Genomic DNA, 14,493 nt, shown 5'->3' with positions numbered 1-14,493 from the left:
TCCCACCCTAAACACTGAAAGCAGTGAATCCCTTGCTCGGAAGGAAATTGGAAGGGAGCCTACCTCATGAGTGTGAGAGGCAGGTGCTGGATCCTCTTACAATGAAAAGTGAAAAATATGCCCCTATGGAGGCCCTAAATATGCCCACAAATGAAAACCGGATCACATTTCCCTACAAGCCAATCTAAACTGCTTTCCCAAGGTGTCTGTCTCTGAATTATTAGAGGTTTGGAGTTGAGAACATCATACCAGTAAAGTTTATGCAACATTTAAGATTTTGTTTTTCCTTTTATCTTTGTAATCTTGTCTTTTTCAACTATTTACTGTCAATTTATGCAAGGTTAAAATTTCCCAAAGATTCATGCACTCACAAAGATAGAAATTGGTACCATTTTTCTGGAGAACAATTTGGCGTTAAGTATCATGTTGCCCTTCATTTCCAAATGAAGGTGATAAGACCTGAAGACATGCTACTTTAAGAATTTGAGCTGAAGGCAATTGAGAATCCACAGATGCAGGAAGAGTTCTCTGCTCTCTTCTTATCTACCTAAAAGTAGGTCATAAATATCCTTTTGTGAGAAGCTCCCATCTCCGGCACCAAGAAGAGAAGGTTCGGCCAGGCACAGTGGCTCATACCTGTAATCCCAGCACTTTGGGAGGCCGAGGCGGGTGGATCACGAGGTCAGGAGTTTGAGACCAGCCTGACCAACATGGTGAAACCCCGTCTCTACTAAAAATATATAAATTAGCTGGGCATGGTGGTGGGCGCCTGTAATCCCTGCTACTTGGGAGGCTGAGGCAGAAGAACCGTTTGAACCGGGGAGGCGGAGGTTGCAGTGAGCCGAGATAGTGCCATTGCACTACAGCCTGGCGACAGGGCAAAACCCCATCTCAAAAAAAAAAAAAAAAAAAGAAGAGAAGAGTCACCTAAGATGAAGACTTGGCACTGAGGTGAGCCTGCATAAACAAGTCTAATTAAAATAACCCTTATCTTCCATTAGATTTTCCCATATATTTTCTAGTCACTTTCCCTGAGTTCATCATCCTTTAAAGTCCAAACCCCCTTTTCTTTGTTAAACATGGTACACAAGCTCCTAAGTCGAAGCACTTGAGTTTCACTTCTATTCTGTAAATTCCCACGCATGTAAATTCCCCTATATGTAAAAGATTAATAAAATTGTATGCTTTTTCTCCTGTCAATCTGTCTTTTGTCAGTTAAGTTTGCAGGACCCAGCCGCTGAACCTAAGAGGGTAGAGGAAAATTTTTCCTCCTCCACACACCTTTTGAAACTATTCTCAGCAGGTCATCAGAAATGTAGTCAAATATTTGCTTAAGAGAATATCAATCAGTATTATTTATAAAAGCCCCTAGTGGGAAACAATCTTATTTCCACAAAAAGAGAATAATTATGGTACTCTCAGAGTTTAGAATGTGATGCAGCAATTTAAAACATATTTTCAAAACATACACAATAAAAGGGTAATATGTTCATAAGATTATGCTTGATGAAAACACAATGTACAGAGTTGCATAAATACTGCATATACAAATCTATAATGACATGATTTTTATAAAGATTAAATATGTACATAGAAAAAAGTAGACAAGGAGAAAATGCATCACAATGTTAGTAGTTATCTTTGGGTGTTGGAGCTACGGTGATTGCTTTCTCGTGTTTCTACAATAATCCATAACGATTATTGTATTATCTCACATATATAATATATATATTTATTATTATTATGTTTTTTGAGACGGAGTCTTGCTCTGTTGCCAGGCTGGTGTGCAGTGGCGCGATTTCGGCTCACTGCAACCTCTGCTTCCCGGGTTCAAGCAATTCCCCTGCCTCAGCCTCCCAAGTAGCTGGGACTACAGGCGCCCGCCACCACGCCCAGTTAATTTTTTGTATTTTAGTAGAGACGGGGTTTCATCATATTGGCCAGGATGGTCTCGATTTCCTGACCTCGTGATCCGCCCGCCTCGGCCTCCCAAAGTGCTGGGATCACAGGCGTGAGTCACCGCGCCCGGCCTATTTTATATATATATATATATATTTTAAAATATTTTATATATATTATATATTTTATATATTATATATATTATATATATTATATATTTTATATATTATATATTATATATAATATATGTACATTATATATTATATATTATATATAATATATGTACATTATATATTATATATAATATATGTACATTATATATTATATATAATATATGTACATTATATATTATATATAATATATGTACATTATATATTATATATAATATATGTACATTATATATTATATATAATATATGTACATTATATATTATATATATAATATATGTACATTATATATTATATATATAATATATGTACATTATATATTATATATAATATATGTACATTATATATTATATATAATATATGTACATTATATATTATATATAATATATGTACATTATATATTATATATAATATATGTACATTATATATTATATATAATATATGTACATTATATATTATATATAATATATGTACATTATATATAATATATAATATATGTACATTATATATAATATATAATATATGTACATTATATATAATATATAATATATGTACATTATATATAATATATAATATATGTACATTATATATTATATATATAATATATATATTTTTTTAATGCCCCAGTGTATTTCTAAGGGAGATACAGGTGTCCGACCCACAAACCACGTTTGTAAGGTCAGGCTGCCTTCTCCAGGTAGAACCGCGCAGGCGAGGATTTATCTGCAAGGCAAGCCGGAGGGACCACATCTCTTTCCAGAGCAGCGCTGACCAGGTTAGTTTCGGCTCTCAGTTTCGCTTTGAACTTGAATTGGAAACCGAAACAAATCCGAGGGGCGTCGGGAAAACGAAACTGAGGAAGTTGCTCTTCGGTAGCACAGGGCACCATTTTCCCGGTTCCTGTGGCTCTTCGGGCCCCGAGGAATCCGAGGCTCCCAGCACCCCTCCCTGCCTGGCCCGCGGCGCCCAGCATCTGAGCCGCTCCCTGCACCTGGACCCCCGCGCCCATCACCCGGGTCCCAGCTCTCCGCACCCGGTTCCCTGCGCCCGGTACCCAAGCCCCCGCGCCCATGTACTGGGGTCCTCACACCCTGCACCTGGGGCCCCGCGCTCACCTGGCAGCTCCCCGCGCTGCGCGCCCCTGCGGCCCAGCTGACCCCTGCTGTTGTCTCCGCACGAGAGGACCCTGTGGTTGGTCAGCAGCAGCAGAGAGTGGCGCTCCCCGCTGGCCGCCTGCAGTAGCTCAGCCCCGGGGCTGCCCGCCGTCCTCCTGCGCTGCAGCTCCCTGGAGTCGGTGCCCCAACAGAAGTACATCCCGCTTCTGCGCCCTGTCGTCTACTCCGGATTCCGTCGGTCCCGCTGCGACAGGCTCCCGAACGCTGGTGACTGGGTGCGCGATGATTTCCTGAATATCAAGAGACTCACCCTGTCTTCAACCCGCCCCAGGGGCGCAGCCCTGGCCCCATGTCAACTCTCGCTGCCTGAACTTCAAGTGCTGAAGAGCAGAGAGGGCGTCCCCGGGAATAAAACTGAGTTTACATCCTAAGCCATTTGTGAGTCGTGAATGCCACTTTGTGCAAGTTACCTAATGATTCCGTGCTTCAGCTATCATATCTACGAAATATGGACAGCAATTCAGCAAATCTAATATGTCGGGATAATTTAATAGACACATAAAGTGTTAGAATAATACCTAGAGTGGTTAATAAAGCATCTGAGTGCCCACCTCCTTCCAGACCTTTTTTGGCACTGAAAATATGTTTGTTTTTTGTTTGTTTGTTTGTTTGTTTGAGACGGAGTGTCACTCTGTTGCCCAGGCTGGAGTGCAGTGGCACCATCTCGGCTCACTGCAACCTCCACCTCACGGGTTCAAGCCGATTCTCTTGCCTCGGCCTCCCGAGTAGGTGGGATTACAGGCATGCGCCACGACGCCCGACTTCATTTTTGTATTTTTGGTAAAGATGGGGTTTCACCATGTTGGCCAGGCTGGTCTCGAACTCCTGACCTCAAGTGATCCACCCGTCAGCTTTCCAAAGTGCAGGGATTACAGGCGTGAGCCTCTGGGCCCGGCCTGAAAATACAATTAGTGAAAGACAAGATCCTCTTGATGCGGTTACATTCTTCTGAGGGAAAGAGAACATAAACAGATAAACACATAGTGTAATATCAAGGGGCAATGAAAAATACAACAGGAACCAGAGGGTGGAGGCGGAAGGCACTGGTATTTGAGATGATATTAGGGAAGATCTCTCTGATGAAGTGATATTTGTGCAGAGAGCTGAGGGGACATGGGAAATGAGGGAATGAGTCGTGATCACACCTAAGGGCAGAGGATGAAAAGAAGCAGCTGGAAGGTTTTGAATAGAGAAGAGCCATGATCTGACTTCAGTTTTTAAAGATTCATCTGGCTGCTGTGTGAAAAATAATAGGACAAAAATGGAAGCAGAAAGCCAGTTAGCAGAGACTACTTCAGAGTTCAGGTCAGGTGATATCCTAGAAGGGAAGAGAGGAGAAGTTATTAGATTCAAGATGTGTTTTGAAAGTAAGAGTCCACAGATTTGATGATGGATTAGAAATTGGGGGGAAAGAAAAGGGATTAGGGATTACTCCAGGGTTGGCTTTAGGGGTTACTCCAAGGTAAACTCTACTGGACTGGGAAACCGAGGAAGGTGCAGGTTTAGAGCTATGTGTGTCTGGAATACAGATTGGTAATGATAACTGTGAGATGCTTGTTAATCAAGAAGGCAATAGGATAAACTGTTTTGGAGTTGTAGAGAGAAGCTTGGGTGTAGTCAGAAAATTGGGAGCCATCAGTGTACAGATGATGCTTAAAGCCAGATGCCTGAATGAGAACACCCAGGGGGTGAATGTGGTGACAATGTAGCAGAGGCTAGAGGACTGATCATAGGAGGAAAACCAGGAGGAGGAGTTATAGACAGAGCAAGTAACGAATAAGGGAAGGATCAACTCTGTCAATTTCTTGTGGAGCAAGGTAAGGATTGAGCACTGATTTTTATTTATTTATTTGTTTGTTTGTTTGAGATAGAGTTTCCGCTCTTGATGCCCAGGCTGGAGTGCAATGGCGCGATCTCAACTCACAGCAACCTCTGCCTCCCAGGTTCAAGCGATCCTCCTGCCTTAGCCTCCCAAGTAGCGGGACTACAGGCACGTGCCACTACGCCCAGCTAACTTTTGTATTTTTTGAAGAGATGGGGTTTCATCATGTTGCCCAGGCTGGTCTTGAACTCCTGACCTCAGATGATCTGCCTACCTCAGCCTTCCGAAGTGCTGTGATTATAGGCCACCATGTCCCGCTGAGCACTGGTTTTTAGATTTGGTAACTTTGACAATGTTAGCCATCATCAGCATTATTGATTTTTTTTAAAAGAAACTATTACAGAACCTATTTATATAATTTCAATTCACCACTCTTCATGACCATGTTTCAAGTTCTTTAAAGAGAAGAACAAATGTTCTTTATTTTTCTACCTCAAGAGTACCTGGAACTTGGTAGATGCTAATAAGGGTATGTCGGACAATTGGATTGATGAGTAGTGAGTCAGTGAATAGTATTAGTATTTCTGGTTCTGTTTTGCTGTATACCAAATATAACCTTTTTCTGAATAGTAATTTCTTAATGTTTATTTCTTTTCTCAAGCACAAAATGTAGGAGTTTGGTATTATTACCATAAGACACTGAGCCCTCAAATTAAGTTATTTCTTTAAAAAAAAATTTTTTTTTGAGACAGAGTCTCGCCTTGCCACCCAGGCTGGAGTGTAGTGGCACGATCTCAGCTCACTGCAACCTCCACCTCCCCGATTGAAGCGATTCTCCTGCCTCAGCCTCCCGAATAGCTGAGATTACAGGCGGGCACTATCACACCTGGCTAATTTTTGTATTTTTCATAGAGATAGGGTTTCACCATGTTGGCCAGGCTGATCTCGAACTTCTAACCTCAAGTGATCAGCCTGCCTCAGCCTCCCAAAGTGCTGGGATTACAGGCGTGAGCCACCACTCTTGGCCTAAACAATCTTTTATTGATACATAATAGATGCACAGATTTTGGGGGTACATATGATAATTTGACACATTATCAAATTGGGATATCTGTCGCCTTAAATAATCTATCTTGGGCTAGGCACAGTGGCTCATGCCTATAATCCTAGCACTTTAGGAGGCCGAGATGGGAGGATCGTTTGAGCTCAGGAGTTGGAGACCAGCCTGGGCAACATGGTGAAACCCCATCTTTACAAAAAATAGCTGGGTGCAGTGGCACATACCTGTAGTCCCAGCTACGTGGGAGGCTGAGGTGGGAGGATTGCTTGAGCCTGGAGCCTGGGAGGTGGAAGGTGCAGTGAGCCCAGATTGTGCCACTGCACTCCAGCCTGGGCGACAAAGCCAGACCCTATCTCAAAAAAAAAAAAAAAAAAAAAAAGGAACATTCAAATTATTATTGGCTAGTGGTTTTGAAATGTACCTATAGTCATTCTACTGAGCTATTGAACCAGGTCTTATTTCTTCTATCCAACTGTATATTTGTACCCATTAATCAACCTCTCTTCATTTTCCTCACCCCTACACCTACTCTTCCTGGGCTCTGGTTACCAACAATGTACTCCTTATCTTCATGAGATTCACTTTTTTTTTTTTTACTCTCTGACATATGAGTGAAAACACGTGATAATTGTCTTTCTGTGCTTGGTTTATTTCATTAACATAATGACCATTCCACCCATGTTGCGGCAGAAATGACAGAATTCCATTCTTTTTTTATGGCTGAACAATATTTCATTATGTATATGTACCACATTTTCTTTATCCATTCATCTATTGATGGGCACTTAGCCTGATTCCAAATTTGGGCTATTGTGAATAGTACTGCAGTAAATGTGGGAGTGCAGATGTCTCTTTGATATATTGATTTCCTTTCTTTTGTATATACACAGAGTAGTGAAATTGCTGAATCATATGGTATTTCTATTTTTAGTTTTTTGAGGAACCTCCATACTGTTCTCCATAGTGGCTGTACTAACTTACATTCCCACCAACAATGTATGAAATGTACACCAACAGTGTACGTTTCTTTACATCCTCACCTGCATTCCTTATTCCCTATCTTTTGGTAAAAGCCATTCTAGCTGTGGTGAGATGATATCTCATGGTTTTGATTTGCATTTCTATGATGATTAGTGATGTTGAGCATTTTTTCTTATACTTGTTGGCCATTTGTATGTCTGCTTTTGAGAAATGTCCATTCAGATCATTTGCCCTTTTAAAATCAGATTTTTTTTTGCTTTTCAGTTATCTGGGCTTCTTATAATAATATGGTTATTAATCCCTTGTCAGACAGATAGTTTACAAATATTTTTCTCCCATTCTGTGGGTTGTCTCTTCACTTTGTTGATTGTTTCCTTTGCTGTGGAGAAGCTTTTTCGCTTAATGTAATCTCACTAGTCTATTTTTGCTTTTGTTTCCTGTGTTTTTGAGATCTTCCACAAAATTTTTTGCCCAGACCAATGTCCCCAAGCATTTCCCCAATGTTTTCTTCTAGTAGTTTCATGTCTTATATTGTCTTTAATTAACTTTGATTTGATTTTTGTATATGGGTCTAGTTTCTTTCTTTTTTTTTTTTTTTCTGAGACGGAGTTTTGTTCTTGTCTCCCAGGCTAGAGTGCAATGGCACAATCTCTGCTCACTGCAACCTCCACCTCCCAGGTTCAAGCAATTCTCCTGCCTCAGCCTCCTGAGTAGCTGGGATTACAGGCCTCTGCCATCACGCCCGTCTAATTTTTATATTTTTAGTAGAGACAGGGTTTCGCCATGTTGGCTAGGCTGGTCTCGAACTCCTGATCTCAGGTGATCCATTCGCCTCGGCCTCCCAAAGTGCTGGGATTACAGGCATGAGCCACCATGCCTGGCCAGGGGTCTAGTTTCATTCTTCTGCATGCAGAAGTTTTCCCAGCACCATTTATTGAAGAGACTGTCCTTTCTCCATTATATATTTGTGGCATCTTTGTCAAAAATGAGTTGGCTCTAAGTGTGTGGATTTATGTCTGAATTCTATATTCTGTTCCATTGATCTGTGTATCTGTTTTTATACTAATATGATGATTTGGTTACTAGCTTTGTAGTACATTTTGAAGACAGGTAGGGTGATGCCTACAGCTTTGTTCTTATGCTTATTGCTTTGGCTGTTAATGGTCTTCTATTTTAAAAAAAATAATAATAACTTTTATTTCCCTGAAAAAAGTCATTGGAATTTTGATGGGAATTGCATTAAATCTACAGATTGCTTTGGATAATATAGACATTTTAACAATATTGAATCTTCGAATCCATGAGCATTAAACATCTTTCTACTTTTTGTCTTTCCTTCCTTCCTTTCCTCTCTCTCTCTCTCTCTTTCTCTCCCTTTCTCTGTCTCTTCCTCTCTTTCTTTCTTCTTTCTGAGTCTCACTCTGCCACCAAGGCTGGAGTGCAGTGGCACCATCTTGGCTTACCACAACCTCCACCTCCTGGGTTCAGGAGATTCTCATGCCTCAGCCTGCCCAGTAGCTGAGATTACATGCGTGTGCCATCACGCCTGGCTAACTTTTGTATTTTTACTACAGACAGGGTTTCACCATGATGGTTAGGTTGGTCTCAAACTCCTGGCCTCAAGTGATCCACCTGCCTCAGCCTCCTAAAGTGCTGGGATTATAGGTTTAAACCACCATGCCCAGCCCCTCTTCAATTTCTTTAATCAGTGTTTTATAGTTTTCTTTGTATAGATCATTTTGGTTAAATTGATTTTTAATTATTTTATATTCTTTTAGCTATTGTAAATGGAATTGCTTTCTTGAATTCTTTTTTATATTGTTTGCTGTTGGTTTATATAAATGCTACTGGTTTTGTATGTTGATTTTGTATCATGTCACTTTAATGAATTTGTTTATCAGTTGTTTTTGGTGGAGTCTTTGGGTTTCCTAAATATAATATCATGTCATCTGTGAACAAGACGAATTTAACTTCTTTCTTTCCAATTTGGATGCTCTTTATTTCTTTCTTTTGCCTAATTGCTTTGGCCAGAACTTTCAGTATTATGTTGAATAAAAATGGTGAAAGTGGGCCGGGCGCGGTGGCTCACACCTGTAATCCCAGCAATTTGGGAGCCTGAGGTGGGTGGATCACCTGAGGTCAGGAGTTTGAGACCAGCCTGGCCAACATGGTGAAACCCTGTCTCTACTAAAAATAGAAAAATTAGCCTGGTGTGGTGGTGCATGCCTGTAATCTCAACTACTCGGGAGGCTGAGGAAGAAGAATCCCTTGAACCTGTGAAGCAGAGGTTGCATTGAGCTGACATCACGCCACTGCACTCCATCCTGGGTGAAAGAGTAAGACCTTGACTCAAACAAACAAACAAAAAACAAAAAAGGTGAAAATGGGCACCCTTGTCTTATTTCAGATCTTAGAGGAAAGGTTTTCCAGTTTTTCAGTTCAGTACGATATTGGCTGTGGGTTTGTCATATATGGCTTTTATTATTTTGAAATACGTTCCTTCTATACCCAGTTTTTTTATTTTTTATCATAAAGGAATGTTGAATTTTATCAAATGCTTTCTCAGCATCTATTGAAATGATCATATGGTTTTTGTTCTTGCTTCTGTTAATGTGATATATCACATTTATTGATTTTTGTATGTTGAACCATCTTTGCTTCCCTGGGATGAATCCTACTTGATCACTGTGAATAATCTCTTTAATGTGTTGTTGAATTTGGTTTGCTTGTATTTTGTTGAGGATTTTCGTATCTATGTTTATCAGGCATATTGGCCCATAGTTTTTGTTGTTGTGTCCTTGTCTGGTTTTGGTATCAGGGTAATGCTGGCCTAGTAAAATGAGTTTGAAAGTATTCTCTCCTTTTTCATTTTTTTTTTTTAACAGAGTTTGAGTAGGATTGGTATTAGTCCTTCTTTAAGTGTTTGGTAGAATTTAGTAGTGAAGCTGTCAGGTCCTTGGCTGTTTGATGGGAGATTTTTTAAATTATGGCTTTGATCTTGTTACTTGTTACCGGTTTGTTGAAGTTTTCTATTTCTTTGTGGTTCAGTCTTGGTAGATTGCATTTGTCCAGGAACTTATTCATTTCTTCTAGGTTTTCCAATTTGTTGGCATGTAGTTTTTCATAATAGTCTCTAATGATTCTTTGTATTTCTGTGGTCTTAGCTGTTACGTTTCCTTTTTCATTTCTGATTTTATTTATTTGGGTCCTCTCCCTTTTTTTCTTAGTCTAGCTAAAGTTTTGTCAATTTTATCTTTTCAAGAAAACTTTTTGTTTTGTTGATCTTCTGTAATTTTTTTAGTCTCAATTTCATTTATTTCTGCTCTGATATTTATTGTTTCTTTTCTGCTACTAATGTTGGGTTTGGTTTGTTCTTGTTTTTCTGGTCTCTTGGGGTACATTTTTTAGCTTGTTTATTTGATGTCTTTTTAGTTTTTTGGTATAAACCTCTCCCTTAGTACTGCTTTTGCCATGTCACATAGATTTTGGTATGTTGTATTTTCATTTTCATTTGTTTTAAGAAATTTTTTAATTTCCTTCTTAATTTCTTCATTGACCCATTGGTCATACAGGAGCATGTTGTTTGTGTTTCCATGTGTTTGTCTAGTTTCTGAGGTTCTTGTTATTGATTTCTAGTTTTATTCCACTGTGATCACAAAAGACACGATATAATTTTTACTTTTTAAAATTTGTTGAGTCTTGTTTTGTGGCCTAAGATATGGTCGACCTTGGAGAATGTTTCATATGCTCAGACTGTAAGAGTTTGATATTATCAATATAAGACACTGAAACCTCATATTGTTATTTCTTAAAAGAAAATCTACTGAATAACTAAAATGTAAGCGCATTGTACTCATTTTGTATTCCCAGCACCTAGCACAGTGTCTGCCAAATTAAAAAAAAAAACTGAATAAATGTTAGTGAGATAAGTGAATAAAATGTATATTAAAGAAATTGAGCATATCTTTTTTTTTAAGAAAGATAATTTTCACTTAATCTGTGTTCATGCACTTGGAAACAGAAGGTCCGATATTTTGAGTACTTACCATGTGTTGATGATTTTATATAAAATACCTAATTCTTTCATCACCTTTCCTTAGTTAAGATTCTCCAGCCTGGCCAATATGGCAAAACCCCGTCTCTACTAAAATACAAAAATTAACCAGGTGTGTTGGAGGGCATCTGTAATCCCAGCTACTCGACTTGCGAGGCTGAGGTATGAGAATCACTTGAACCTGGGAGGCGGAGGTTGCAGTCAGCTGAGACGGCGTCATTGCTCTACAACCTGGGTGACAGAGTGAGACTCTGTCTCAAAAAAAAAAAGATTCTTTTGGTTGCAGGTGACAGAAAATATAGCCCAAGCTCACTTACGCGAAAGGGAAATTTACTTGTAGATTGCATTATTATTTTTCAAAAAACTTTGCTGCCCCTCTCCATCCTGTGACATCAATCTTGACCATGTGATTTGTTCTGGCCAATTATATGCAAGTGGGAAGCAAGCAACTTCAGGCAGGTAGTTTAGAGTGAGCACTTCTTTTCCTACTTTTCTTTTCCTCCGTTACAACAGGTGATTTTCTAGAGAGAGATTGCTCTATTTTACTGAGTCCCAGATTAAAAACAACAATTAAGCAGAGCTGCAGGTAGCCCACGTAGCATCAGCAAGAGCTAATTTTTGTTGATGTAAGCACGTGAGCATTTAGGAGGTATTTATGATTATAGCACAACTGTTTATTATTAAAGTCAAGTAACTGAAAAATCCACCAGAATGGCTGATTACAGGCACTACTGAAAACAAGGACTTAACCAATGTCCTTAATGACTCCATTTCTCTGTCTCTTCACTCCACCTCTTGCTATGAGGGCTTCATCTTCAGGCTCCACGCAGTCTATCTTGCAATTCCAGGAGCTCCTCTGAGATTGCAAGAGGGTTACAGCAGCTCTAAACTTTATATATATCCAGCTCTCAGCTTCACAGCCTGTGTACAGAAAAAATCTGCTCAAAACAAAAGTCTTCGCCCGATTTGGGTCATATGTCTACCCCTGAGGCAATCACTGTGGAAGCCAATGGGGTAGTCAGTCTACCTTGTGGATCAGGATGGAATCTCATCCATGCACTTTCTGAGCGGAGTAGGCAGATCCCAGATGAAAGGCATGTTGCTGGAAGAAAGCTGAGACAGATGCTAAGGAGTTAAGCAACACGACTTTCTATATCAATCATGCAAAATAAGTATTATTATTATTATTCTCATTTTTGAGGGTAAGGAATTAAGGCTCAGAGAGTTTAGGTAACTTGCTTGAAGTTACATGATGTGTATAAATGGCAGGGTTTGTTGTTTTTTTTTAGATGGAGTCTCACTCTATCACTCACCCAGGCTGGAGTGCAGTGGTGTGATCTCAGCTCACTGCAACTTCTGCCTCCCAGGTTGAAGCAATTCTTCTGTCTCAGCCTCCCAAGTAGCTGGAATTACAGGCAGGTGCCACGACGCCCAGCTAATTTTCATATTTTTAGTAGAGACAGGGTTTCACCATGTTGGCCAGGCTGGTCTTGAACTCCTGACCTCAAGTGATCCACCTGCCTCAGCCTCCCAAAGTGTTGGGATTACAAATGTTAGCCACTGCACTGGCCTAAATGGTAGGATATTAACACTGATCCATTTGACTAGAAAGCCTGTTTAATTTTTACTAAAGTCTTAGAACACTCTTCATTCCCTGATCTTTCCTTTCATGCCCCCTAGTGGCACTTCCTTAAAACCATTCCAGCTAAAAACCTCCAATTCATCTTACATTTTCTTGCCACTGCAAAACTCTCAGGCCAGGGGCAGTGGCTCACACCAGTAATCCCAAAAATTTGGGAAGTCAAAGGGGAGGATAGCTGGATCCCAGGAGTTCAAGACCAGCTTGGGCAACAAGGCAAGGCCCTGTCTATACAAAAAATCGAAAAGTTAGCCTGGCGCAGTGGCACACACCTGTGGTCTCAGCTACACGGGAGGCTGAAGCAGGAGGATCACTTGAGCCCAGGAGGTCAAGGCTGTAGTGAGCTGTGTTCACTCTGCTGCACTCTAGCCTGGGTGACAGAGCAAGACCCTGCTTCAAAAAACAAAAAAGGAAAACCCTCCCCTAATGGATTAATTGCTGATTGGCTGATATCATCAATATCCCATTTTCTATCTACTTCTTTCTGTCTCCATCACTCCTACCAGAGTTGAGGTTTTGGCAACAACATCTCAAATGTCTCTATATCTAACAACTGGCATCACAAATGGATCCTTTTTATTCTCCTGAGTGTTGCCTGTGGAAAACACAGGTCTGATCACATCACTTATTTTTCTTAATGGTTGTAGGCCTTTTGCCTACAGAAAAACAAAGAAAACAAAATCCTTTGCATATAATTAAAGGCCTTCTATTATCCACTTGTAACCAACATTTCTATATTTATCTCACTGACAGTTATATATATCCCCCCCACCCCACCACACATACACAGGGACTACTGTCAAAATGAACTACTTGCCTTTTCATGCTTGCTTTTTCCTAAATCGATGCCTCTATTCATTCTGTGGTTTCTCTGTGGAATTTCCTTTTCCTCATTTCTTTTTATGAAAAAACATGTCTTAAATGTCTCATCTCTGTGAAGTCTTTTCTTTCTTTCTTTCTTTTTTTTTTCTTTCTGAGACAGGGTCTTACTGTGTTCCCCAGGCTGGAGTGCAGTGGTGCAATCATGGTCACTGCAGCCTCGATCTCCTGGATGCAGGTGATCCTCCCATCCCAAGCCTCCCAAGTAGCTGGGACTACAGGTCTGTGTCACCATGCCCGACCAATTTTTAAATTTTTTGTAGAGACAGGGTCTCACTATGTTGCCCAGGCTGGTCTAGAGCTCTTGGCCTCAAGTAATTGTCCAGCCTCAGCCTCCCAAAGTGCTGGGATTACAGGTGTGAGCCATCACACCCACCCTTGTGGGAGCCTTTCTTAGATTCCACCACATAAATTGCTCCTTTTTCTAGGCTCTATAACAAATAATGTATTTTGTACACATTCTGATATGGTTTGGCTGTGTCGCCACCCAAATTTCAAATTGTAGCTCCCATAATTCCCATGTGTTATGGAAGGGACCGGGTGGGAGGTAATTGAATCATTGGAGTGGGTCTTTCCTGTGTTGTTCTCGTGATAGTGAATAAGTCTCATAAGATCTGATGGTTTTATAAAGGGGAGTTTCCCTGCACATTCTCTCTCTCTTCCCTGCTGCCATTTATGTAAGACATGACTTTGCTCCTCCTTTGCCCTCCACCGTGATTGTGAGGCTTCCCCAGCCATGTGGAACTGTGAGTCCATTAAACCTTTCCTTTATAAATTACCCAGTCTTTGGTATGTCTTTATTAGCAGCATGAGAACA

General features: G+C 40.3%; 1 protein-coding gene across 2 annotated transcripts in view; it reads right to left on the bottom strand.

Annotated features, from left to right (window-relative positions):
- Positions 1-5,784, bottom strand: part of HERC6 (HECT and RLD domain containing E3 ubiquitin protein ligase family member 6) — a 66,472-nt gene extending 60,688 nt beyond the window's left edge. For both annotated transcript variants that reach the window (XM_001160851.6, XM_016951853.3), the window contains exon 1: positions 3,182-5,784. In XM_001160851.6, coding sequence (XP_001160851.3) covers positions 3,182-3,380 — 199 coding nt within the window. In that variant the 5' untranslated portion in view covers positions 3,381-5,784. The remainder of the gene's footprint in view (positions 1-3,181) is intronic.
- Positions 5,785-14,493: the final 8,709 nt, after the last annotated feature.

This window comes from Pan troglodytes, chromosome 3 (assembly GCF_028858775.2).
Source record: "Pan troglodytes isolate AG18354 chromosome 3, NHGRI_mPanTro3-v2.0_pri, whole genome shotgun sequence".
NCBI lineage: Eukaryota > Metazoa > Chordata > Mammalia > Primates > Hominidae > Pan > Pan troglodytes.
Note: the sequence above shows the minus strand (reverse complement) of the source record. Positions and strands in the feature narration are given on the sequence as shown.